Raw genomic sequence first — 27,863 nt, forward strand, 5'->3', positions numbered from 1 at the left:
TTTAAGTTGATGTCAATTTAAATCACACTGGCGTTAATCAGTTCATCTACCAATTGCATTTCCAGTATATATACATTTAGAGCAGAAAGCAGTTGGTATATGGTGGGGAGCAGCAGCCTGGGGATTGCCTTCATTATGTTATCCGGTTTGTAGGCTTCACACAGTTCGAAGTCATCAAAACGCAGGCAGGCTGAATGTTAGGAGTGATTTTGACAGTACAACTAGCTAGGACCGTGGGGGTGGTACTTTGTACGATAACCGGACAATTAATTCACCACAGAAGGAGAGGACGGCGACGGGGCTTTTGTGGGTTTTGGGGAGGGGGGGGGGCACTTTTATTAAAGTGGTCACGCTATGGTATAGGGTTATAGGCCCCCCCCTCCTTCCCTTTCATCACTACAGTACAAATTAAGATTTAATCTAATCATTTAATCTTGAGAAATTTGGTTAAACATCTCCATTTAAAAATTTAATTGATTATAAAGTTAAACAGTACAATTATAACTTGAGTATAACTTTTTTTTTTGGTTGTGTGTAACATATCATCAATAATATATAACAAAAATTATTTACACACAACAAAAGATATATTACACATAATGAAAGAAAAGTTGCATACAATCCTGGTTTATAGTTACACTTACTTAAATTTAAATCATTTTAATCAATTAAGTTTTTAAATAAGGGTTTTTAACCAAATTTCCCAATAATCATAGAGTTCTCTTTTAAATTTGTTTAATTGACATTTTTGTTGTTGTTAAAAGTGACAACAGTATTAAGAACGGAAAATGAAATACATATACTACCTCCAGTTTTTAACATAACATCTTATTTGATTTTTATTTTAATCTTAAATATAGGACTCTAATCCACCTTATCTCTTTTATTGATACATTTTTTTTCTAGATAGTCCTTTTAATAATAATAGTTCGAGCTAATACACTTGATTAGCAAGAATAGTTTAGGAAAGACAATATCTATTTATTACAGATAACTAACTTAACCTACTTTTTTAATTTTTTTTAAATTAGACCAGGTATAGTATATAATGATGAAGGAATGAGAGGGCGCATGTCCGCACGTGCCGTCCCGTCATGCGGCACACTCTCATTAGAGCGTGGTGGCAAGTGGCAACAATCATTGGCGTATGACCGTAATTGTAGGTCCCCCGCACGAGTGGCTTTGTCCATTCGGTTGTTACTTCTTCCTTCTTATTCCTACCTCCCCTCCAATGCTGCAGTCTCGTGCATGTCATCTTCACATAATTAAGCATAACACAACCCTAACTATTTAAGTACATCGAAATTAACTCATATCCAGAAGAACAAGACTATAGAGACAAAACCACGTCTGTGGTGTTGGAATAATTAAAGACGTATCGATACATTCAAATAGAAATAAGGTGGTGTCTCTACAGTCAGCACAGGTGCTGTGCCCGCAAAGATTCTTGAAAACGAAACAATGAAAACATAAAATTTTTGTAGATGGAAGCACTTCAGAAACATCTTGTCCTGTGTGACTCTTGATGCTAGGAAACCCAGTACAGCGTGTCCACTGTCTCCTGATATATATATATATATATGTTGGATTTTTTTTTTGGTTTTGTTTTTAAAATATTTCTAGGAAAGGCTTATATACCATGAACTTCAAAAAAAAAAAAAAAGTTAGTGATAGAAAAGGTGCGCGGAAAAAGACGAGGGTATCTATAATAATTAATTAACTGAATATTTTTAGGCCACGCAACCTAATTATTTATAATCATTCACAAAGAACATTGAGTCTGCTGATTGGTTTCTGAATATATCTTTTCTCATAATCATGCCTTAATGTAATGCTCCCAAGTGTAAAGCCGATTTTGTTGCCACTTTCCGCTGTTATCGCTTAAAGACACGGGAGAAGCTTATAAAAGCAGCCTATCGACTTTACAGTTTCATTGAAATCACTTGATTTAGGCATTTTGTTACAACCAGAAAATGGAAACTCTTTGTCGGAAGCATAAGATTAAGGCTTTTCTCAATTTATAGGAAGCTGCAAAAACGTCTTTCTGTTTCACTTTCTACCTATATACTAGTATTATAAATCAGAACGACAGAATCAGACAAATCAAAAAGACGCTCATGTCTGATTCATACCTCAATCTATGGCTTCTTTCTCTCATTCTAGCCCTCCCCATTATCCTTCTCTTCAGAAGAAAGCAACCCAAGCTTAATCTCCCCCCCGGCCAAATGGGATGGCCTCTTGTTGGGCAAACTATTGGGTACTTGAGGCCACACCCTGCTACGACCATAGGAGAATTCATGGAACAGCATATTGCAAGGTACACCAAAAGCAAATTCAATCTTCTTTTTCATAGAAACGACTCAGAAAGTGTGTCTTGTTCTGTAGGTATGGTAAAATCTTCAAGTCGTCATTGTTTGGGGAGCCAGCGATTGTTTCAGCAGATGCAGAGCTGAATAAGTTCATATTTAACAACGAAGGAAAATTGTTTGAATGTAGCTACCCAAAAAGCATTGGCGGAATACTAGGAAAATGGTCCATGTTGGTCGTCGTCGGCGACATGCATAGAGACATGAGAGCTATAGCGCTCAACTTTATGAGCAATGCCATGCTCAGAACAACGATGCTGAAAGACGTGGAGAGGCACGCCCTGCTTGTTCTTAACTCGTGGAAGCAGGATTTTAAATTTTCCGCTCAAGAAGAAGCGAAGAAGGTAAATAAAATTTCAGGCTGGTGGATTTTGTGATTTCTGGTGAAACGGTAATAAGTTCTTATGCTTTCTTTCGAAATTGCAGTTCACCTTCAACTTGATGGTGAAGAATATCTTGAGCCTCGAACCTGAAACTCCTGAGGCAGAGGCGTTGAAGAAAGCGTACGCCACTTTCATGAAAGGGGTGGTTTCGGCGCCTCTGAACTTACCTGGAACGGCATACCGGAAGGCTTTACAGGTTATAATCCATAACCATTTAATGAACACCGTTCAGTATCCGTTAAATATTAGCTTTTGATATTGTGTGTGTCATAATTTTACAGTCTAGGTTCACCATCCTGAAGTTCATAGAGAGGAAAATGGAAGAAAGAAACCAAAACATCAAAGGGGGTGATGAAGGCTTGGACGATGACCTTCTAAGCTGGGTTTTAAAGAATTCAAATCTGACATCAGAACAAGTTCTTGACCTGATTCTAAGCTTGCTTTTTGCTGGGCATGAAACTTCATCCGTAGCCATATCTCTGGCACTTTACTTTTTACCGGCTTGTCCTAGAGCTGTCCAGCAGCTAAGGGTAAGCAGGCACGACGATGTCACGTGTGCGGTATATGAAAATCTAAATTTTTACTGAATTCTCTTTTCTTTTTCCGGGGAAATAATAGGAAGAACACAGAGAAATTGCCAGAGCCAAAAGAGAAGCGGGTGAGGTGGAATTGACTTGGGATGACTACAGGCGGATGGAGTTTACTCACTGGGTAAGACACAAAAGATGACAGAAAAAAATGGGAATTTTTCTTTTCGACTGATTTCCTTTCATTTAATAATTGTACGATTCGCACTCCATTAAGATAAGCTCCTCTTCGTATCCTGAAGGTCGTCAACGAAACACTTCGGCTGGGAAACGTGGTGAGATTTCTTCACAGGAAGGCTATCAAGGATATACGGTACAAAGGTAGGACTTTAAAAAATGAAAATTTTCTTTCATAGAGAAAGAATAGAGAAGGACCAGTTTGTTGGAGTCGAAGAAAAATTATAGTATAAATTCCTTTCGGTATGTATATTGAAAATGTTTGTTCATGTTTGAAAGGCTATGACATTCCACGTGGTTGGAAAGTCCTTCCGGTTCTCGCCGCCGTGCATCTTGATCCTTCAAATTTTGACCACCCTCAACTCTTCGATCCATGGAGATGGCAAGTGAGTTCTTATTACGATTAATCTCACTCCGTATGCCTGATTTATAATATTTATCATACTCCCTTTTCACTTTTCTAAACCCCATCCCTTACAACCATATACTATCTTCAATTCTTAATATAAGACCTTATTTGATTTTTATTTTGATTCTAAATATAAGATTCTAATCTATTTTGTCTCTTATATTTATACATTTTTTTTGTAAAATAGCCCTTCTAACAATAATAATTCTAGTCAATACACTTGATTAGTAAGGATATTTTAGGAAAGACAACACCTATTTAGGACAAATAACTAGTTCAAATTACTTTTTTAATCTCTTCAAATTAGTCAACTGGTTTTTATAACCAGAATAAAAGGTGGTATTAAGGAATCTAATTAAAGGTACAGCGCTCCATGCATGAATGAAATTTAAATCGTTTCTGGTTCGTAATGCATGCATTGACACATGTATATGGAGTAACTTTTCCTTCATTCTATTGGTGGGTGCGGGTCCCCGCAACGTACCACTGCCTCACAGGCTGTGGATTTCGCTAAAATTGTCGTTTAGTGTTACACGCAATCCCAGCCCTCGTCATCTTCCATTCTAGGACACAGTAGGATTTTCAGTCTGGCGTTTCAGACCACACCCAGGTACAGCATAAATGTACGGCTTTGACAAGCTGAAAGAGTCCTCCATCAACTCAACATTCATTAATGTTGACTTTTACTCATATCATCCTCATTCGGAAGCAAGACATTTTCATCACGGCTCTAGCTATATTCATGATTAATTAGTGTCAGTACACTTGTCGTTTTCCTCTTCCAACCCCTTACCCATATCAAGAAAATGTTGAAGCAATGAAGTAATGGTGAGTAGAGTAACATAAAGAAAGAAAAGAAAAAGCAGCGTAAATTATTTCAAATTAAACGACATTGTGTTTTCATCCATAAATGCTATCATCCTAACTCGTCAAAGACGATTATGGCTTTTACATCGGGCGTGAGACCGTGGAGACAGATTAATAAGGTTGTGGCTTACGATGGAGGACTGATCAATGGACCCAACCAGTAACAGTGGTCAAATCAGCTGAAGCCGCACGTCTGGGTAAGTGTCCAAGGATATTTTGTGGGCATGAAGTGTCATGATCGATGAGGGAGCAAAGAGCTGGCGTCCCCCACCTGATGCCGTGAAGACGATGATCATATCATATTTGCTCCGTTGGAACGTGTGGTCAGGGCCTAATTAGCCAGTTTCTCTTCCTATATACTATCAATGCCCATGTGGAAGTGGGCTTCCCCTCTTGCACCTGCATCTGTGCTTTTATCTCCTGTCTGGTCCAAACCAGATTTAATTTCTTATGCCCATTCTCATATGTTTACCTGGGAAAAAAAATTCAAAGAGATCAGTTTGAGAGTTCATAGATAGCCAAGGGCAAAGGGACCCAACCATAACGAAGACGGTGATAGGAACCTCAGACAGATATACTGGCATCATAAGTCAGCAACCTTCTAAAACCAAATCTAACATTATCAATATGCCCTTAGACGACTCGGGTTGTTTGATATTGGCCTTTGAGTCTCTCTTTCTCATATGAGTTCTGCTTCTTTACGTATGATTAATAGCCATACTCGTTCGGTGATACTACCTTCGGTACTAAATATAAGAGTTAGTTGACTAATTTGAGTAAATTAAGAAAATAAATTAAGTTAGTTATTTGTAATATATAGGTATTGTCTTTCTTAAAATATCTATGCTAATCAAGTTTATTGGTTAAAACTATTATTATTAGAAAAACTATCTTCGAAAAAAATAAATAAATATGAGAAATAAAGTGGATTGAGATCTTATATTTAGGATAAAAATAAAAATTAAATAACATTTTATATTAAGAATCGAGGTAGTATATAGATTTCTGGATTTTTTTTCCTCAGGCCATAGTCTCTCTCTCTCTCTTCATTTATTAACTTGATAATTGATACTGCGCAGAACAATGGGAGTCGTGGAGGCAGCACAGGCACGAGCAATAACTTCATGCCGTTTGGAGGAGGGGGGAGATACTGCGCGGGATCAGAGTTGGCGAAGCTAGAAATAGCGATTTTCATCCACCATCTCATCCTCAACTGTGAATGGCAGTTGGCTGAACAAGATCAAGCTTTTGTGTACCCTTTCGTTGATTTTCCTAAAGGCTTACCCATCACGGTCCAACGTCTATCTTTGATTTGATCGTGTTTGTGTTTCCTTTAATATATACCCATATATCTGTATGGACTATGTGGCCTAGCTAGAGCACAAGTCTGCCAGAAGGAGACAAACTGAAAAAACCAAAAAAAGAAATTACGAAACATACTCATTAGATCAGACCACTTCATTATATGTATGTGTGTGTGAATATAAAGTATAAATATTCCTGCCATGCATAAGCCTGGACCTGCAAGCCAATATGTTGAAGTTTAGTTTATTCCACACTGTTGTAAACTTTAGATCTGTATATGCGCCTTTGGGGTGCGCGTGTAAATATATATGATATCTTGATTGGTTCATCTTTCGTTGTGCATGATTTATTATATCTTATTATTTCCTAATTTCTTCCGACTGCAAAACGGTTTTGAATTTATCCCATATCTCGGAATAGCTATGCATGGCTAAGGGTGGAAACAGGCCAGGTCAAGCCTCACTCTTAATAGGACCAGCCTGTGGTGAGACCTGTTGGCCTAAACCTGACCTTGGCCTGTGAAAGGTCTTTTATTAGGCCTAAGCCTGGCCTATAATCAAACCTAGTCTGTGGCTTGTTAAGGGGCTTGTTTTTTTTAACAAATTTCAAACACACATAAATCAATTCAAAATTACAATAATTCAACCCAATTTATTTGAAATACAAACAGAAAATATGAAATTATCAAATTAATACAATTTATTTTTGCTAATAACTAATAAATATAAATATGTATTAGTTAAGATCATAACAAAATTTAATAACTAATAAATGCAAGAAATGGTATTATTTTTAGAATTCAAAATTTATACATTTGCTTTCCTCTTCAAACCATACTTATTGCTTGAGAAATGAAAAACAAATTAAAAAGCTGATATGAAAAACAAATTAAAAAACTGGTGTAAAAGGCAAAAGCTTGGGTAGTTAGAGACCCTTTTGGTCCTCAGGTAATTAATAAGTACAATTACTATATATCAATATATATGCATAATTAATAGCACTTTGATCAATCATATATATCCCCCTACGTATTCATGCTCCCTGAGCACTGATAGTTTTTAATTTCGGTTAAAATAACAACTATAGGTAGATAAGAAGGAGCCACCTTGTTGACCGAGGGTAAGGTAGTGGGCAATTGGTTAAATTTCAATACCTGTCTATTTAGAATTTTAATCTAAAAAAAAAAAGATAACAGGCCCAGGCTGCCTGATAAGTCTAACAAGCTTATTATCATGTCTGAGCCTGGCTTGATAAAGTAAACAAACTTTTTTATAGGCCAAAGTTTGTTCTGATATCTAAATAGGTTAGGCCATTTACAAGCCAGGTCACAGGTTCCTGACAGACCGCCTGGCCTATTTTCACCCTTATACATGGCCTGCAAGAAAAGTAGCACGCTCATTTATGCATATAACGAGTTTAATAATTTACTACTGAACATCTTTAAGTTGCATTGCAGTGTTGAGCCGTCCAAAATTGTTCGGCTTGGTAAGATTAGGGTAAGGTGCACTTTAAAGAGGGGAGAGGCACATACTAACACACGCATTAAGAAGGGCCCAGATCAAAGGAACTCTTCCCGTGGCTAGTTTTAACATGGAACATATTAGAATCAAAATCCCAAAGATCAAATCCTACATCAGTTTCTAGTAATATGGAAGCGTATTTGAACCCATCTCTTTGAATCGATCTTTGCATTTGCGAACGGGTGTGTTTTCCATATTGTTATAGTAGCAAGGAATTACTAAATGTCTCTGGGAATAAGGGATGAAGAGCGTTTCCAACACATGACCGACCCCTGTTTATAAATTTAATTTTGTGATATTTACAATTTTCCTAAAGGTTTACCCATCGCAGTCACGTCTATCTTTGATTTAGCGTTCGTGTTTGCCTTAGGTGGGGTGTTTGTTCATTAAAAAAAAAAAAAAACTTTCTAAAAAGTGATTTTTACCTAAACATTCTCTTAATATATAACCATATATCTCTGTGGATTGTAGGCCTGGCGCACAAGTGGACAAGGGCCTCTAATGCCCTCAACCTCCCAGATTGTGTTTTTTTTTTTTTGCTATTAAATTTTATATAAAATAAGTAATATTTTGACATTTTATGAGCAAGAAATAGTGCAGTTTTTTTAATGATTTTTTAAAATGAAAATGCACAATTTTAGAGTGTTTTATTTTACAAAATCACAAGGAAATATAAAAAATATACTATTTTTATTCATAAGATATCAAAATGTCACTTATTTCATGTAGAATCTAATAACCAAAAAAAAAAAATTTGGGAAGTTGATGCATTTCAAAAGACCATAAAAAATGAGGTATTAGAGGACCTTTTCCTGCGCGAGGCAGACAGAAGGGAGGACCTGCAAAGCCAATATATACATATGCATATATATATATATATATATATGTATATCATTATGTACGTGAGAGAGAGAGAGTATAAATAGTCCTCCCATGCATAAGCCGGGATCGGCAAAGCCAATATGTTTAAATTCCACGCTGTTGTAAACTTCAAATCTGTACAGGCGCCTTTGGTGCGAGGGCGCATATGTTTACGATATCTTGACTGGGTTATCTTTTTGTGTATGATTTGTTGCATCTTACTATTATTTTCTTTCTTCAAGCCATAAAAGGCTTTGTTTTTACCCCGTGTCCTGGGACAAATATGCCCTGCAAGAAAAGGAACATGCTACTTTAATTTAATCATTCACGCACTACTCGCTGAGCTCCTAGTATATATCGCGAACATATACCTAGTTTATTTATTAACAACCAGGAATCTACGATATTGTTCGTCAAGCTATTCATCAGATTACGTGTCCAGATATATGTGTGGTACTTCGTTACTTTAGATGTTAAATCATCACCTTGAACAAGCCAAACAAATCAATATGATCATCACAAAAATAAAGTGATATGCCACAGCTACTTGTTCAATCTGAAGATGAAGCCGCATAAATCATGAGAGCCTAATTATGGTAACATAAACACGTGAAGCCAGAAAGTTCAAGCTCAGAGGTTGCTTCTACAAATGATTTGTTTAAGACGACGAATGAGTTGTATGAATCCATGGTGAGATAAGTCTCCATAACATTAAAAAATGTCAATAATATGCCTCTGGTCTCCTAATTAACTAATTCGAATTGATTAAGAATACTAATTAAATTAGTTAATTGTAAAAAAATATGACATATTTTTTTTCTAAAAAACATCATAATTATTTTTCTTAATATCCTCTTTTTCTTTATTACTTGATTATGATCAAAAGAGTATCGACATGGATAATTCAGGAAAAAAAGTGATGCAAAATCAACTCAATAACTAGGTCTTATATTAAAGATTGGAGAAATATATAATATGTATTATTCTGAATATATATACATCTATATATTTGTAGTTGGCATAAAAACCTATTTTTTAATTTTGGCACTACTAAATGTTTGTTCTATTTTTTTTAATATGACCCAGCATCTACTTTTATGGGCTTGAGCTTGAGACTTTTATTCTTCGGCCCAACATTTAAGACCTGAAGTGTTGCTGCCTCTTAATCAGTATCTTCATGATTGGCCCATAAACAATTCAGTCCCGAACTCCCTCCTACTGAGAGTCATTTCCCATTCAGGACATAAGATATCATTAACTTTTTAAACCAGTGTTGCTTTTAAAAATTTTAACATTATGAATAGTAATTAAAACATTAAAAAGCGTACATAATTTTTGAACCTGAAAAATGTAATAATATTCTGAAATTCAATAACGGGATAAATATCTTAGGGCGTCGGTCTTGGAGAAAAGACGTTGGGGAGGGGAGGGGTGTCTGACTTTGGATGCTTGCGGTCGAGTTGAAGGCAACGTGGCCAGGGGAGTGGCGTCTCCGTCGGATATGACGTGGCCGAGAGAGCACCAAGGGCCTCTTCACTTTCCCAGCTCTCAATTCACTCCAGCGTTGCCACGTGTTCTTCTTTTGTTCTTTTACGTGTACCGGCTTCCAATCCAAAACTCTCTTTCGACGCTCACGTCTCTCAAACTCTATTCCTCCTTTCTGGCTTCCCCGCGGACCGCGCAGACAAATCTTTTTTTCCCCCCCGGGTATAACTATAATTTTATTTTGGATTACAGCATTTTTATAATAATAATTAATGATTAATAAGTAGGACTTAAAAATAATATTACCCCCAATCCTAAATATAAAATTCATTCTGCAATGCAAATGAAATTAATATATGATCATATCACACCTTTTTTTTAGACACAACAGTCAGATCCAATGATGTAGGTGAACATGAAAAGAGCAACAAAATTGCTTCAGATTTCAATTAATAACCATAGGCAAAACAAAAATATTGATGTGTTTCGAATCATCTTACAAGTTTTTTTAACCACTCATTATTTGAAGAGGAATCTGCAACACACGCCGGAGTTTCGGGCACCATCCACTGCCAGTAACGATTTTACCTGTCCGATTCTAATAAAGAAACATTTTTCATTTTTAACGAAGAAAACATATTATATATGAAGCAAGATTATGCATCCCTTTCAATTTTTAGGCATACTATCTTTATAAATGTATCAACTCTCTTAACAGCCTCCGTTACATCGTTAATTGTTCGGTTTGACCAGTCCCATCCACCATCGGTCTAAGTAATTCGTCAGGCATCAACTGAGGTAGTTATAAAAGAGCGGCAACAATAAGCCGCGGTGAGACAGAAGAGTCAGGACAAGAGCGTCTCGAGGTAGGCACACGTACAAAAAGACTCAGAAAGCCAGCTCGGGCTTGTGGAGCGACAGTGTTAAGGAAATGTGGCGGTGCGTTGCTCGTGGTCTTCGCGTACCAGCTTCCAAGAGATCCATTCCTAATGACTCTCTTCGGTCTCACATTTCGAGATTTTTCTCTGTACGATCTCTTTCTTCCTCGATCATTGATAACGTACCAATCTTAGGTTTTTGGTGTTGTTAAATTTATTGGATTTTATTTTCTTGGATTTTTGTACCCGTCTTTCCTCCGCTTCTCCTTCATAACTTTTGCTTTTGTACTATCCTTATTTGAATGTCTGAGCAACTTGTCCTGGACGCGTTTTTGATCATTTTCCGTTCTGGTCTTTATGGACTTTACTCCAAAGCTTAGCTTGTAACTGGCTGGATTTTGGAATTCTCATCCAACGTTGATTGATTTAGGCAGAAGCAGAATTTGCCTTGTTTCTTGACAGAGTTGCATTTTGCTGAATGTGCCTGCTTTTGCTCTTGCAGACTGGGGGCAACTCCTCATACACTGTGGTGGATCATACTTATGATGCAATAGTTGTAGGTGCCGGGGGTGCGGGGTTGAGAGCTGCTATTGGACTCTCGGAACATGGATTCAATACTGCTTGCATTACTAAGCTTTTCCCAACTCGTTCACATACGGTTGCAGCTCAGGTTTAATACATTTACATTTCAAGCTATCAATAACTCCATGTCATATCATTATATGTTTTATATGCATTAGTTTAAGGGCTACGTACAATAACTTCTGTTTAGATTCATATTTGTTAATTGAATCCATCAACCCTCTATCCTTTCTGCTAATGTTCAGTTTTTCGGTGGATGGGTTCTCCCATGACATAAGTGATCTGTATACGCAGTAGTTATTTCTTTATGTTCTAGATGTATGTATTTTTGGATAACCCTACTGTTACTATTGAGAGGAAAAACAGAACAGATTCATTCATAAAAACAGAAATGACCTCAGGTACATACTAAGTAGCCTCCTCACTCAAGCCACGTCAGCAGCCATACACTCTCTCTCCTGTAACTAACCTGATAGCATGAATATTCGCTGACCTGATAGCTAATTACATAAAGGTCCCCTCGTGTATTATTTACCCTAATAGAATTACCATATACCATATAACAATATACTTCCCCCCCTAAAAAACATCCTTGTCCACAAGGATGGATGTGGCTTGAGGAGCCGTAGTAGCAAAATGAGGGAACTGCTGCTTGATGGTTGTGAGGTCCTCCCATGTTGCATCTTCTGGTTGAGTAAATTTCCAGCGGATTAGAACCTGAGTGACAGGCATGTTATGTCGTTTCACAATCTTCCTCCCTAGTATCTCTTCTGGTTCAAGCGAAAATTGCCCTTGGGCATCAACGGGGGGTAAGGTTGGAGACGCATGATCAGTAGTACCAGTATGCTTTTTCAATAAAGAGACATGGAATACAGGGTGTATCCTAGTATCTGCCGGCAACTTCAATTCATAAGCAACACTGCCCACCTTCTTAGTAATCTGAAAAGGTCCAAAATAACGAGCTGCCAGCTTGTGCAGCGAAGAATTATTAAGCAGATTCTTGCGGAAAGGGTGAAGCTTTAGATATACCCTATCTCCTACCTCAAAATGTCGTTCAGATCTGTGCTTGTTGGCCTGATTAACCATCCGGTGTTGAGCCTTTAGTAGGTGCTGTTTAAGTAATTGCAGAACTAACTCCCTAGCCATGCAAGTTCGGTCCACAACATCATTAGGAGAATCACCAGAAATATAAGGTAGATGGGTAGGAGGAGCCATGCCATAGACAGCTTCAAAGGGGGTCATCCCAATAGCTGAATGATAAGTTGTGTTATACCATAATTCTGCTAAGGGCAGCCACTTAACCCACTGTTTGGGAAAGTCACCAGTCATACAGCGGAGATAACACTCCAAACAACGGTTTAGAACCTCAGTTTGACCATCCGATTGAGGGTGATAGGCAGAAGAATAGTTCAAATTCACACCATATAAGCGAAATAATGATTTCCAGAATTTCCCACAAAAAATAGGGTCACGATCAGAAACAATCGATTTAGGAAATCCATGCAATTTCACCACATTATCCATAAAGACTTGGGCCACTTCCACAGCTGTATACGGATGTTTCAAAGCCATAAAATGGGCGGCTTTAGACAACCTATCCACAACTACTAAAATAGTTGTCTTAGCATAAGACTTAGGCAAGCCACTAATAAAATCCATAGACAATTCAGACCAAACATGTTCAGGTATTGGGAGGGGCTGTAAAAGACCTGGAGAAGCTACCAGTTCTGGTTTAAATCGTTGACAAGTATGGCACTCTCGAACGTAGTTGCGCACATCCTTTTCCATCCCCTTCCAGTAAAAAATAGAAGAGAGGCGCCTGAAAGTAGGTTGCATTCCTGAGTGGCCTCCAATTCCATCACCATGAAAATAAGAGAGCAATTCACGCCGTAGGTTACAATCAGCCCCTACCACCAATTTCCCCTTCCTTTTTAAGAGACCATGCTGCCATGTGAATTTAGGATGGGATAAGGGGTTGGACTCAATCTCCTTGATCAATATCTGCAATTCATCATCAACCAGCCATGAGTCACGTACCCTGTCATAAAGAGGTGACACTGGTGCAGAAATAGCAGCAATAGTTCCTTCTGAACGCCTGGATAATGCATCAGCAGCAGCATTTTCACTGCCTTTGCGGTATACAATGTCAAAATCCAAGCCCCACATTTTGTGCAACCACTTAAACTGAATCTGATTCAGATCGCTTTGCTCCAGTAAATGTTTTAAAGGCAAATGATCTGTCTTTATGACAAACTTCCGACCCCATAGGTAAGAACGCCATTGTTTGACAGCAAACACAATGGCTAATAGTTCTCTCTCGTAAGCAGATAATGGCTTCCTCTTGGGAGCAAGGGCCTTACTTACAAATGCTACTGGATGCCCTCTTTGAGACAAGACAGCACCTATACCAAAACCAGATGCATCGGTTTCAATAACAAAAGTGTCATCAAAATTGGGGAGAGCAAGCACCGGGGGAGAAATCATGGCCTGCTTGAGTGCTTGAAAAGCAGATTCTGCTTCCTTTGTCCACAAGAAAGCCTGGTCTTTCCTTAAGAGATCGGTCAGGGGTTTAGCTAGTGTACCATATTGCTGCACAAATCTGCGATAATACCCTGTGAGACCCAAGAACCCTCTTAACTCTTTCAAGGAGCTAGGTATTGGCCAAGAGGAAATGGCTTCTAGCTTCCGAGGATCTGCTTGAACTCCTTGTTCTGATATTATGTGTCCCAAATAATCAATTTGCCTAGCTGCAAAGGTGCATTTTGAAGCCTTGGCAAATAATTTCTGCTGCTGTAGGGTGACCAAGGTCGTTTCTAAATGCTGCAAGTGAGATTGCCAATCCTTGCTGTAGACTAAAATGTCATCAAAAAAGACTAGGATAAATTTCCGTAGATAAGCTTTAAACACAGAATTCATCAATCCTTGGAAAGTGGCCGGGGCATTCGTTAGCCCAAAGGGCATGACCATGAATTCATATAACCCCTCATGAGTGCGAAATGCAGTTTTGGCAATGTCTTCCACCCTCATCCTAATCTGATGGTATCCAGCCCTTAGGTCCAGTTTAGAAAAATAGGTAGCACCTGCCAGTTCATCAAGCAGCTCTTCTATAACTGGGATAGGAAACTTATTTTTAACAGTAGCATCATTGAGCCTCCGGTAGTCAACACAGAATCTCCATGTTCCATCTTTCTTTTGCACTAGAACAACAGGAGCAGCAAAAGAGCTACTGCTTTCTCTAATGACACCATTACTCAGCATCTGTTGTACCTGGTGTTCAATCTCAGCTTTCTGAAGAGGCCCATATCTATACGGTTTGCAGCTAATAGGTTTATCCTCTTTAAGGGGAATGGCATGATCAAACCTACGAGGTGGAGGTAACTCCTTAGGCTCATCAAAGACTGGAGTATATTTATCTAACAAGTGTTGTAGGTCGGAGCGCTGTGTTGGTGTTAAATCTGAATTGAAACTCAATTTCAGCTGTAGCTGAGAGGGAATGTGAATGAGGAAGATATGCGGAGCCACTACTAATTCCTTGGAAGCACTCAATTCATTAGCTGGCACAGGATTCTTGCAACCCAGGCCTCGTAATTCTACAGTCTGACCTTCCCATTTAAATTCGAACAGCTTTAATTCCACATCCATAGAGAAACGCCCCAATTTTCTCAACCACTGGGTACCCAGTATCGCATCATACCCTCCTATCTTCATAACCAAGAAATTATCACAGAAGGTGTATCCCCCCATATCCCATGACAAATCGGGACAGTGCTTAGTAACACTCACCTTGCGAGAGTCAGCTACAGTTAATGTGACCTCCGGTCGTTCATGAATCCTCAAGTTAAGCCTCTTAGCCATGGCGGAGTTAATCACATTATGTGAGCTGCCCGTGTCAATTAAGATGATGATTCGCTGCTTCTTGATGTGCCCAACCAATTTCAGGGTAGCCACGTCCTCTCTGCCTTCAATGGCGTTAAGCGTGCCATAGGAATCAGGGGCCACTTCATCCAGAGCGTCTTCAAACTGTTCATCAGCATCCTCAATCAGTAGAGAGAAGACGTGTGTCTCTTTGCAGCGATGAGAAGGAGTGTATTTTTCGGCACACCAGTAACATAGGCCTCTCCTCCGGCGATCATCCATCTCCTTCTTAGTAAGATGCCTGGTGGGCTTGGACGCTACCGAGGACGAAGAAGGGGGAGTGACGGCCGAAGATTTAGACGCAGGCGACGATGGCGTTTTGGATTTGTCGGGTCCAGTGGAACTGTCAGGAAATGGGCCGGACTTCAAGCCCACATTGCCAGAGCTCTTCGGATAATTGCCAGCCCAAGATGTCTTTCGAAGAGGACCGTGGTCATGCAACGCCTGAACGACCGCTTCTTGCATCCTCGCCGAACACGCAGCACTCGCCAGAGAAGAAGGCGTAAAGTTTGAAACCAGCTTCTGGATGTCATCTCGCAACCCACCAATGAACAAATTAACAGCGACACTTTCGGGAATATCAACCTCTGAAAGAAGTTCATCGAATTTCTTCTCGTACTCCTGAACCAGTCCGTCCCCTTGCTGAAGCCGCTTGAGAGTTATCAATGGATTTTCCTCGTGCACATTAGAAAATTTCGCTTCCATGCTACGGAAATACTCATTCCACCCAACCTCAGAACAGGACCGGTGTTTCATGAATGTTTGGTGCCAACGTAATGCGTGACCCTCCAAATGAATCGACAACAAGCGAATGCGTTGATCTTGAGGTGTGCCGTCCACCTCGAAAAATTGCCTACACCGGTAAGCCCAGCCTCTAAAGTCCTCTCCGTCAAATTTGGGAAACTCGATTCTGGTTTGTCTCGTCGGCACCACATACGGAGGAGGAGGCGGTGTAAGAATCTCACTGAAGGTGCCGAAAGGAGGAACACGAGGTGGTGTGACAGCACGAGAGGCACCTTCGCCGTTGGTGGAGGCAGGACGTTTCCCGGCATCGGACAGCTTAGCAGAGATATCTTTGAGATAACCTTCGAGGCGAGCATTGGTGGTTTTGAGTTCAGTGATGTCCAGAGAATGCTGCTCCAATCGTGAGTGAATGGAGTCGATGGTTCCCTGTTGCAGATCAAGTCGTTGCTCCAAGTCGCTGAAGCGTTCCGATGATCGTGTCTCCGGCATTGCACCGGAGGTGGCTCTGATACCTATTTGTTACTATTGAGAGGAAAAACAGAACAGATTCATTCATAAAAACAGAAATGACCTCAGGTACATACTAAGTAGCCTCCTCACTCAAGCCACGTCAGCAGCCATACACTCTCTCTCCTGTAACTAACCTGATAGCATGAATATTCGCTGACCTGATAGCTAATTACATAAAGGTCCCCTCGTGTATTATTTACCCTAATAGAATTACCATATACCATATAACACCTACCCATAGAGTTCCAGCAGTTTCCTATGACGGCGAAGTAATATTTAGTCTTTGTTTAAATTAGACTTTAGATTTTGTTGTAACAGGCCTGTTTGTCTTATTCAACCCATTTTTGTTCTGGGTAATTGCAAAATCACCATTTCATCTTTGTTTGACACATTATTGCTGATGTTTTAAGAACAACAATGAAGTCTGAGGTTATGCTATATCCTTGAATTCTTCCTGCTTCTTCACCTGGTTCATGATTATAAAGTATCACGTGACACACCAAAGTATGTCTGATTATCCAATTATTTCAACCCAACCGATAGGCCATAATCAAGGAAATTTTAAATTTTTATAGGGTGGTATAAATGCTGCACTGGGAAATATGACAGAGGATGACTGGAGGTGGCACATGTATGACACAGTCAAGGGAAGTGACTGGCTAGGTACTAAATTTTTTCAATCTCAGAAATCTTCCATCAATTTGCCCTGCAAAATTCAATATAAGCTATGCCCAAGCGTTTGCTATAATGGAAGTTATGATATATTGAGTTACTTTGATTTCATTGTTGAATGTGTTGGTAGGAGAATGTATTTCCTGTGCTTGTTTTCCAGCAAATGCAGCTATATGGCATTTGCCAAAAGTCTAAAGGCTTCTTTGATTCTTGTGCTAGCATGAGTACGGCTGAACCAACATAATATGTTTCAATCTGAATACTTGCCATCTGTGATGTGCAGGAGATCAAGATGCCGTCCAATACATGTGCAGAGAGGCGCCAAAAGCTGTCATTGAGCTTGAGAATTATGGATTACCATTTTCCCGAACTGAGGATGGAAGAATATACCAGCGTGCATTTGGTGGTCAGAGCCTGAACTTTGGAAAAGGTGAGTGCAGACTCTGGAACAGGAATGGTTTGTTCTTCATCTAAAAGGGGTTCTTGACTTGATTTCCTTAATCTGTTGTGGCACAGGCGGGCAGGCATACCGTTGTGCATGTGCTGCTGATCGAACTGGACATGCTTTATTGCACTCTCTCTATGGCCAGGCCATGAAACATAATACTCAATTTTTTGTGGAATATTTTGCATTGGATCTTTTAATGGATAATGATGGTAAGTTGTTGCATAGAATGAATGGCTTGCTTCTTAGTCAGAACAATCTGCTATCAATTAATTGAACCAAGTCTCAGCAGTTATACACTGGCAGTTAGGGGTAAAAGTTTATATACAATAATGCCCATACAGTGCTACATGAATTAGACATTCTATAGTTATAATTTCTTGAAACCATCATTTACTCATCATGTGTATTGATAAGCTCAACTTTTTTTCTTCAATCAAGAGTTCCCAGGAAAATTGTTCACAAGGGAAATTCAGTTTCCTTTTTCTTTTTTTAAAAAACCTCAAACACTAAAGTGAAAAGTGAACAATTTTTGTTTTTGGTCTGTGTTGTATTTTATGGAAAAGTAACCTGATTATTTATATTGGAAATTTAGGTAGTTGCCAAGGAGTAGTTGCGTTGAACATGGAGGATGGAACATTACATCGGTTCCAAGCTGCTTCAACAATTTTGGCCACAGGAGTATGATTTTATTGGCATGTTTGACAGTGAAACTCTTATCTGCCTGCCTTTGTTATGGATGTGACTTGTGTGTCAAATTTCTAAATTTTATTCAGGGTTACGGAAGAGCATACTTTTCTGCCACCTCTGCACATACCTGCACAGGAGATGGTAATGCCATGGTCGCACGTGCAGGGATCCCACTTCAGGTTTCTTCATTTTTCCATTGAAATTTTCTGCTGTTATCTTATGGAGTGTGTCTGGTATCCTTCACAATTTCTTGGCATGAATTTTGCAGGATCTGGAGTTTGTGCAATTTCATCCAACAGGTATATATGGAGCTGGTTGCCTAATCACAGAAGGTTAGTGGTGTACTTTCTCACCTGCTGGTGCTACCTGTTACTTGTATTACACCCTTATCCAGCAAAGTTGAAATAGTGTTTCTAATTTCCTTGTTGGACTTTTAGGTTCTCGTGGAGAAGGTGGAATTCTTAGGAATAGTGAAGGTGAGCGATTCATGGAACGGTATGCTCCTACTGCAAAGGATCTTGCATCAAGAGATGTTGTTTCGAGATCAATGACTATGGAGATCCGGGAAGGTCGTGGTGTAGGTATGCTAGTTTTCATTTTTAAATCCACTTGTTGGAAGTTTTTTCTTCTTTTGACCATTCATGAGTTATAAGAAGTCTGAATGCTTTTAGAGTAGCAATGGGCAATAGACGTTATGGGTGCCCATATAATTTACCCGTTTGAGTCTGGGTACGGGTACTTTTATAGGTATTTTAAGATTCTGGACCTGGTCTAAGTGTCTGGGTTGTAAGATACCCGTCCTGGCCTGACCCACTTTTTCACAACCAGACATGTATCGGTATAATATATTTACAAATATGTAATAAAAAACATCCAATTAATATCTTTTATATTTAAACATCTATTCATGTAAAATGCTGCAAAACTGGGTCCTAGAATGAGGCATGCAGTGCATGTGGCATGCGAAGCCCACACCTGGAGAGCTTTGTTGGTGTCTGGAAGAGTCTTTGACAACATGCTTTGGTGGATGTGCTGATTTTCTGGTGATGCATACAGTGTCATGGTAAGTTGGATGATTTGACATCTGAAACTATGGAATTTGGGAGATTTTCCAGTAATGGGAGCATGCAAGGAACGTGAGGGACCTTGTAGCGATACCCCTAGATGGAGGAGGTAGAAGAAAGGAGGGAGAAATTGGAGGAGGGAGAAGTAGGGAGATGAGGGGAGAGCTGAAAGCAAATAAGCTCAATAATAATTCATCAAAAGTTCTAATAATGAAAATTACCTAGGACTATTTATAGAACCCTGAATACAATTATTAAAATAATTACAATTTAAACCTGCATTGAAATAAACTCTTAAAAGCAAAAATGAAAGAAAACGTAACTTAAACTCTTAGAAAAGAATGCATAAAATAGGAAATATAGAAGGCCTAATTGGAAGCCAAATAAAGTTATAAAAAAAAAAATTGCTCACTACTAAATAATTGAATAAATCTTTCGTAGTTTTTGATTTATTAACCTTGGTCATATAGTAATTTGTAGGTAATTCGTGCAACATGCCTTGGGGGTATAATACATTATTTGTTTGGTCAGATTCAAGCAAGACTCAGTATTCAAATTTGACCCAGCAGTACCATATATCAAATACTTCTATAAAAAGAACACTCTCGCTCACTGTTTATTCTTTAAACTTCTAAATTAGTGGCTTGTTTGATCAGCATGAAACCATGACCTTTGTATTCTCTATTTAGAAGAATGTTTGTCCTGCTAGTTTTTCAGTTTTTCGCGTGCTCCTTCTGTTTAAGTCGGACAGGTTTACAATAATGGTCGAATAAATTTGCAGGACCTCTGAAGGATCACATCTATCTACATTTAAATCACTTGCCCCCAGATGTGCTTAAGGAAAGGTTACCTGGCATCTCTGAAACTGCTGCTATATTTGCTGGTGTGGATGTTACAAAAGAACCCATTCCTGTTTTGCCAACTGTGCACTATAACATGGGTGGTATTCCCACTAACCATCACGGAGAGGTATGAAATCTAAAGCTAGTAGTCTGAAATAAGCCATGCGATGTTGGTTTGGATGGGAGTAATGAAAAGGGAACCGTGTGAGGGGTTAAGGTGGGCAGAATTTTTGTAATATTTGTGCAGGGTTTTAGTCCCTTAAAATCAAATTTATTTGCACAAAAATATTTGTTAAATAAACATGTTTTCCTGTTCATACGATGATACAATTCCAAATGTAGTTATTCAAATCACGGCCCCTGCTAATTGATCACAAGTGACTTTTCTTTCTTGATCATTTGTTTGGACTGTGGGCTTGGGATTATTTATTTTGTTTCGGTGGAAACACAGGACGGTGGTTTAGTCAGTCAGAGTCCTAGTTTTATTTTGCTACATGTGTAGTAGGCAAAATAGCCTTTATGTTTAGTCCAGATAAGAGCTCGTTGAGCTGCTTTTGCATGTTCAAAGCAAAAATGAGATTCGACCATCTAAATCAGATTTGAAGTTTCTAATTTTTTTTAAAATTATAGTTAGAAGATTATTCTAAATTTTTACATCTATTAATGATAAACATAAAAAATATAAAAATAAAATGAAATTAACTTGGACAGTCGTGAATGATATTGTTCATTGTGAATACGAATTCTATTTTGCTTTGTGCTTTTTACCTTATTGTTGGTTAGGCGGTTGGAGGAAAAATGCTGAGTTACCGTCATGTTATTAGGTGGTTACTATTAAAGGAGACAATCCAGATGCAGTAGTACCAGGTCTGATGGCTGCTGGGGAAGCAGCCTGTGCGTCAGTCCATGGCGCCAATAGGCTTGGTGCAAATTCTCTTCTCGACATCGTTGTTTTCGGTAGAGCTTGTGCAAATAGGGTTGCAGAAATTCAAAGGCCAGGCAAGATTTTTTCCCGAGTTACTGTTTTGGATTTTTGCGTTGAAATGGTTGCGATAAAATTGCGTCTACGTTCCATTTTACAGGAGCAAAACAGAAGCCGCTGGAGAAGGATGCTGGTCAAAAGACAATTGCATGGCTGGACAAGCTGAGAAATTCAAATGGTTCATTACCAACTTCAAATATTAGATTAAATATGCAACGAGTAATGCAAAATAATGCTGCTGTGTTTCGTACACAGGAAACATTAGAAGAAGGTAAACATTTTTATATCAAATATGATCAAGCACTTTGCCTTCCTTTCTTTTTCTCAATTATCCTTTTCAATCTCTCCAGTTCTATATGGTCCATACCGTGCTTTAGCCCTAATAAAAGTCACCCTAAAAGTATTCCCAGAGAGTGAGGATAACACCATTAATGCTGTTAAGGATGATCTGTGGCCTGCTTTCTTGGCGGTTGGCACTTTTCTCTCCCCTCCAACTCGTCATTTTCTTCTCTCAATCCCCTCTTTTCCTGAACACGCACACTCTCTGTGATTGACTCCCTCCATTGATCTTCCCGTCTGATGCTGCTGGTGAAGTCCAGAAATTGATGTTCTCTTCTTTAGTAGAGGATTGTTGTTTTCTATTTCCGGTTCTGAATTTGATTCATGTTCCAGCAAAGACCGAAATTGAAAAGTTTCTCTTCATTTTCACAGTTCGCAAAACAGACGATCAATGGTTTCTGTTTCTGTTTCTGTTTCTATTATTTCTAGACTTTCAACTTCTGTCATCTTGATAGAGATCGTTTAATCCGTCGGTTATTTATTTTAGATTATCTGGAGCATGGAATATATATATATATATATATATATATATATATATGAAACAAACCATTGTAATGATTAGTGCAACAATTGGGAAAATAATCCATCTTCCTAGGAAGAAACTTCACAAGTTTGTGGGCCTTTGATTTCGAATGATTTAAATCCGTTTCTTGACTAAGATTGAGAAGAGGGAAATCTTCTGCGAGGCAATTTTAACTTCCGATTTCCCCTTCAAAGCTCTACTTAAGCTTATTCAATCAAGGGGCCAAAGCAAGGGTAAATTGAGATTCAACCAAGGGAAGAGTTTTGGGTCTTACGAGCACCAATTTGTTGGCTTGGGGAAGAGCAGAACAGAATTTTTTTTTTTTGGGGGGGGGGGTGGTGGTGGTTGTGGAGAGAGAGAAGAAATGCTAACTAGGATGCTGGTTGAAAAAACACGCCGTGTAAGTTAAAATATTGCATTTACCAAGCCACGCCCATTAGGATGTCAATCTCTAGGGTTAAGCTAGATTTTTTTTTAATAATCAAAACTTGTTCATTTATCTGCAGGAAAATGTACTTGGAAGTATTAAATATAGTTTTTTAATCAATATAGACTTTTGACGGTTCAGTATTTACCTCCTCCCTCTAAACTCCGTTTGCTGATTGGCAGGTTGTCAATTAGTTGATAAAGCATGGGAGAGCTTTCATGATGTAAAGTTGAAGGACCGTAGTCTGATATGGTAAAGCTTATTTTGCAAGTGTTACAAGAATTGGTAGTATTACTATTCAAGACATTCTGCTTGACAGTTTATTTACAGGAACACTGACTTGACTGAAACTCTTGAGTTGGAAAACCTTTTGATAAATGCCTGCATCACCATGCACTCGGCTGAAGCCAGGAAAGAGAGTAGAGGAGCACATGCCCGTGAGGACTTTACGGTCAGTGATTTAGTTTCTATCAATTGTCTGGATTTTCTTCAACGTCAATAATAATGGTAGTTGAATTCTTTGTTTGATTCTGCAGAAAAGAGATGATGAGAATTGGTTGAAGCACACATTAGGGTAAGTCATTTTCAAATTTTATGATAAGGTTATTTATTTGCTTAAACAATAAAGGTACTTAAAGAGAATTTAGTCTCTCTTTTACTTGTGGGAACCTTGATCCTAGCTCTTTTCCAATACATTTAAGCTTATTCTTGTTAAAGAACAATTGAGCCTTTGAGTAGCCAGTCTGTTGACGAATCAGACACTGAAGTGGAATAATACTGATTGAAAATTTGATCTACAGTGAAAATATTTTGAGCACCCATATTTTGATTGAAAATTTGAGTATCTGCAAATTTGGCGGGGGTTGTTGGGTCGGTTAGCGTGAAAGAATTTTTCGTTGGTTTGCAGAATTTGTTGTAGTGACTCTTTTTAAGAAAGATATAGGTTTGTGCCAATGCATTGTTTTGTAATTAAGATTTGAGCATTTGATTTGCAGATACTGGGAGAATGAGAAGGTCCGCTTGGACTACAGGCCGGTGCACATGAATACATTGGATGATGAGGTTGAATCATTCCCTCCTAAAGCTCGTGTGTATTAATTAGTGTGCTCATTAAATTATTGTGTATGGCTTATGCGGATTTTTAGAGCGGAACGAGTGACTAGTGGAAACAAGAAAACACGCGAAAAACAAGAAGTGTTGTAGATGCCTGATTCCGCGAATAAACTGAAGCGTTCATCATGAACGCTGAACTGATTATATCAAGGCACTCTTAATTACATTGTATTTGCAGTGCAAAATAATCGCAATACAACGGAAAGAATTATTTTTGGCGGTAGATAGAAAATTGTTGGTTATGTAAATTAGTGTTCTGCCAGTCTCGTGTGTTGAGTTGCATGTTTTTCCCACCTGTCGCAGAAAATCAATTTCAATATGATCGTTTTATCACAATACTGATACTGACTACACGGGCCCTGGAAGCTCGGTGGTATTACGGAAACGTTCATCTCTTTTTATTCTTCTAGAAAACCTCTTTCATTATATTTTAGAAGCATGAAATAAGGGATTTTTTGTGTGGTTAAACGAACGGGGCCAAAACCCAAACAGGTGGGGAAAAAATCTAGGGTGAAGACAAACCGTGGGCAGCTATCATGCGTCCACGAACACAATCTCCATAGGGCAGATATGTGAGCTGCAGGGGACAGCACTCTAGTTAGCCAGCCAATTGGTGCTCATGTTACCCTCTCTGAAAGTACGCCTCTCGCTGAATGGGTCTCAAGTAATCACGAAAGCCTCAGACCAGACACAATGCCCCGGCCTCGTCGATCACACCCGCCATTCCCGGTTGTCCTCTAGAACTCCAGTGTGTCGAGTTTAAAACATCGCAAAAAACAAAAAAGAAAAAAAAAAAAAAAAACCCAACTGAGAAAGTGGCTACCACGTATCACGTGGTAAACACCAACAAATACTTACCAGGAGCTGGCAGTAGTTTCATCTGCATGAATAACGGGATTTTTTTTTTGTTCCACTATTTTCATTTCTCTTCTGTATATTGCTAATTGGGACTGCTTGATCCGACGCCATGACCGTCAAAAGTGCTGGGTAAACGGCTCCAATGACTCTTTCTTTTTATCCCTGAATTGTTCAAAACATATTCCGTCCATCATTATTTTTTTTCTTCTCGAAGTTTTCTCTCTTTTTTCTTTTATTCTCATTTCCTAATGGGCAAAACCGTTTTTTTTTTTTTTGATGAAAAAGGTCAAGTCAGCATGAAACCAGGAAAAAAAGTAGAAGAGCTATTCACAGAGCATTTTATCAAGGTACCACAACATTCAAGCAAATATATAAACAGACGCACCAACCAATATTAGATCATACTCATTCATCCCATCATGCACGTCGCACGCGAGCCTTCTGCTTTTGATATTCCGCATGAGTCCTGTAAACCACCATCTGGAAGGAGGAAGCGCCTATGTGCTACTTCGTAGAACTTCAAACGCTAAACCCCAGCTTAATGCTCTTCCAGCCAAAAAGCAACTAAAATAAAACCAATTTCAACTTTTTTTTTTTGGGTTTTTAATAGAATATGATTCGGGTAGAGTTACAAGTGTAGTAGTTATATCGTTTTCTCCTGACAGATCATCAATGAGCACCTTTACGGCTTTACCCAGTGAATAGTGGTTGGTTCCTTTTAATATGTTATCCGCATCCCTCACCCATCTAATCTGATACTGGTAATATTTTATATGTGCGCAATGAAGCTGATTCAAGCTTCAACGTGCCGTTTCTTCAGCTAAAAGCAACGCAGGAAGACGCAAAAGGCTTTTGTCGATAGAAAGACGCGTGTCCTCTAAAACAAGCCACGTGTGAAGACATAGAACGCAGTAGATTTTGCCGAGGGTCAGAATTCTGAGCGACACTTCAATCGGTGGCTGTCCCTATCCTGTTGTGTCCAAACTCTAGGGGCTGTTTCAATCGGTGCGTATAAAGTGCCCCACTTGGCTTCATCGTTCTTAAGACCCGACAAAGATGTTTCACGCCATCAAGACTGTTCGAGCTTCTCCTTCCTCCTCCTTCCCCCGTTCCAGCCTTGCTCGGCAAACTTCTCTCTTAAGATTCCGGCAAACGCAATCAGTCTCTGTATCCGGCCAACCTGATAGTGGTTGTAAGATGGACAAGCCTCCGCACAACCCAGATGAAAAACATGGGTGTGTTCCTTTTTCTCTTCCTAATTTCATTTTTGGTATGTGTAGTGTTTGGGCGCATGTTATGATTACTTACGATCTTTTATCCTGCTTGCGATGACTTAACAAATGTGCTCATAGAGTATGGTATGTTTTAAATAATTTCCACTTTTTGAAGGGATGTGATGTCTCATTCCTTTGGGGAAGGATATGCTACAAGATCGGATGAGGAAGGTTTTGGTGGGATTTATGGTGGAAACGAGTCGGATTCAAAGATTGAGACAGATGAGTTTATCCACGAAAATCATCCAGGTTTGTCTTTTCGTATACTAATCAAACATCAACAAGAAGTTTACGACTTTTCTAATCATGGCTGCCTTCTCTCTTTTCTGAAATGATCTTGTATTTGGCACTGATGATTTTCTTGAATTTGATTTTATATTGGGATCATGAAGCCTATGACAAGACGCAAGGAAGTGAGGTGAAGGAGAAGGAAAAAGCCAGGCACCAGACCAACGCTAGCAGCTAGATTATTCATGTGCCCTTTTTCATGTATATCTGTGACTGAGCCCTATATTGGTGCTCTTGACTGTTCTCTCTACGATGTGTTTTTTACTCTCTTTTTTTGGGTCTGTTGTAAACATCTTTCATGTTAGCTATCATCAAGCCTCTTCCATGGGGTCCTGTAGACCCCTTTTACCTGATAACGTATTCTTTTATATTGTTTCTAATCGTCTATAGGGACGAAATAAGATTTTTCAGTGAATTATAATGCCCGCATCAGAACTTTATATTTAAACAAAACCCGAACAATCTATATTTTAAAAGCGAACATTGCATAAAGCTCGGCTGATTCTTAAGCTTTTTGATTATGTAGGAGAATGACGGAAGCAGAAAATGTGTTTTTCAAGTTTTACCCTGTTTTGAATGATGGTGGTTTATAGTTGACTTTTACTCCTTTAAAAAAGCAATACTACCTCCGGTCCTAATATAAGACCCAGTTGACTTATTTGAGGAGATTAAGGAAGTATGTTAAGTTAGTATTATAATAAATAAGTATTGTCATTCTTAAAATATCTTTTCTAATTAAGTGTATTGGCTAGAACTATCATTTATTAGAAGGACTTTTGGAAAAAATGCATATAAAATGAGAGAAAAATGGATTTGGGGTCTTATAATTAGGAACAAACAAAAAGTCAAACGGGGTCTTATATTAAGGACCGGAGGTAGTACAACATAAATACACGAGCACAAAAATGCAGGAATTTTGTTTACAGAAAGGGATGCCTGTTATCGCATTCAGATTCAGTTATAAGGTGGCGGTTGCATCAATAAATATAATTTCCTTCTTTTTGTGGCTTGCAAAATATAATTTCTTTCATGATATCTTTTAGGGTATTGTCTCATATAAAATGGGTCCTGGATAAATGGAAAAACTACTTTCTCCGCATGGATAACCGATCATAGCATTTATGGATCGTTACACATATAGAACTTGGTATTATAGACTTTGGTGATCTTCAAATGTACTATTGATTGATATGGATCATGAACGTTTAATCAAGATAGTTTGAAACTACAGTCAAGACGATATTTACTGAACAAAAGCTAAAATTTTAGAGGAGAATTAGGAGGAGGACTAATAAGGAGTGATATTTAAGAGAAAGGATCATAAAAATTAAAGTTGTTTAAAAGAACTAAATATTCAAATATAAATTTAAAAATACTACATTGTTCCTATTTAGCCTCCTATATTTTTTCCTATATTTCATTTTTAAAAACCAATGTGAATTAATAAATTTTACTCAATTAAACATGGTTTCTCTCAAAATTTACAACTTACATAAAAATCAACTAAAAGAACTCAAACATCGTTCAATCATGTAAAAATTAAGGTTTAATTTTTCTTTGTCAAAAGTAAAATTTTCTTTATAAAACATCGCAGACTTTCATTGAAAATAAAAGTTATATAATTTTATTAAATTTAGATTATTATATAATTTATTAAATAAATAATTTTAAAAATTTAAAGAAAATGATTGCATTAAACTTCTTAAACACTACATGTATTTTTTAATTTTAAAATCTGATATAAATTTCTTATAAAA

At 38.4% G+C, this 27,863-nt stretch overlaps 3 protein-coding genes across 3 annotated transcripts; all 3 read left to right on the top strand.

Annotated features, from left to right (window-relative positions):
- Positions 1 to 1,937: 1,937 nt before the first annotated feature.
- Positions 1,938 to 6,122, top strand: LOC114744424 (cytochrome P450 90B1-like). The gene is made up of 8 exons (XM_028932588.1): positions 1,938 to 2,317; positions 2,386 to 2,710; positions 2,793 to 2,945; positions 3,031 to 3,279; positions 3,368 to 3,460; positions 3,579 to 3,657; positions 3,793 to 3,899; positions 5,869 to 6,122. Exons 1-8 carry the CDS (start codon positions 2,118 to 2,120, stop codon positions 6,103 to 6,105), a joined length of 1,443 nt encoding a protein of 480 aa, XP_028788421.1. The 5' UTR covers positions 1,938 to 2,117; the 3' UTR covers positions 6,106 to 6,122.
- A 4,663-nt stretch (positions 6,123 to 10,785) lies between these two features.
- Positions 10,786 to 23,913, top strand: LOC114744423 (succinate dehydrogenase [ubiquinone] flavoprotein subunit 1, mitochondrial). Its single transcript, XM_028932587.1, has 16 exons — positions 10,786 to 10,987; positions 11,341 to 11,508; positions 17,165 to 17,252; positions 17,545 to 17,691; positions 17,778 to 17,918; positions 18,302 to 18,387; positions 18,483 to 18,575; positions 18,665 to 18,728; positions 18,834 to 18,977; positions 20,242 to 20,429; positions 21,127 to 21,301; positions 21,385 to 21,555; positions 22,756 to 22,825; positions 22,904 to 23,024; positions 23,110 to 23,147; positions 23,569 to 23,913. Exons 1-16 carry the CDS (start codon positions 10,892 to 10,894, stop codon positions 23,669 to 23,671), a joined length of 1,893 nt encoding a protein of 630 aa, XP_028788420.1. The 5' UTR covers positions 10,786 to 10,891; the 3' UTR covers positions 23,672 to 23,913.
- Positions 23,914 to 25,535: 1,622 nt separating this feature from the next.
- Positions 25,536 to 26,462, top strand: LOC114744426 (uncharacterized). Its single transcript, XM_028932592.1, has 3 exons — positions 25,536 to 25,779; positions 25,934 to 26,067; positions 26,211 to 26,462. Exons 1-3 carry the CDS (start codon positions 25,601 to 25,603, stop codon positions 26,282 to 26,284), a joined length of 387 nt encoding a protein of 128 aa, XP_028788425.1. The 5' UTR covers positions 25,536 to 25,600; the 3' UTR covers positions 26,285 to 26,462.
- Positions 26,463 to 27,863: the final 1,401 nt, after the last annotated feature.

This window comes from Neltuma alba, unplaced genomic scaffold, assembly GCF_004799145.2.
Source record: "Neltuma alba isolate B1F8T4 unplaced genomic scaffold, ASM479914v2 tig00004363_pilon, whole genome shotgun sequence".
Taxonomy (NCBI): Eukaryota; Viridiplantae; Streptophyta; class Magnoliopsida; order Fabales; family Fabaceae; genus Neltuma; species Neltuma alba.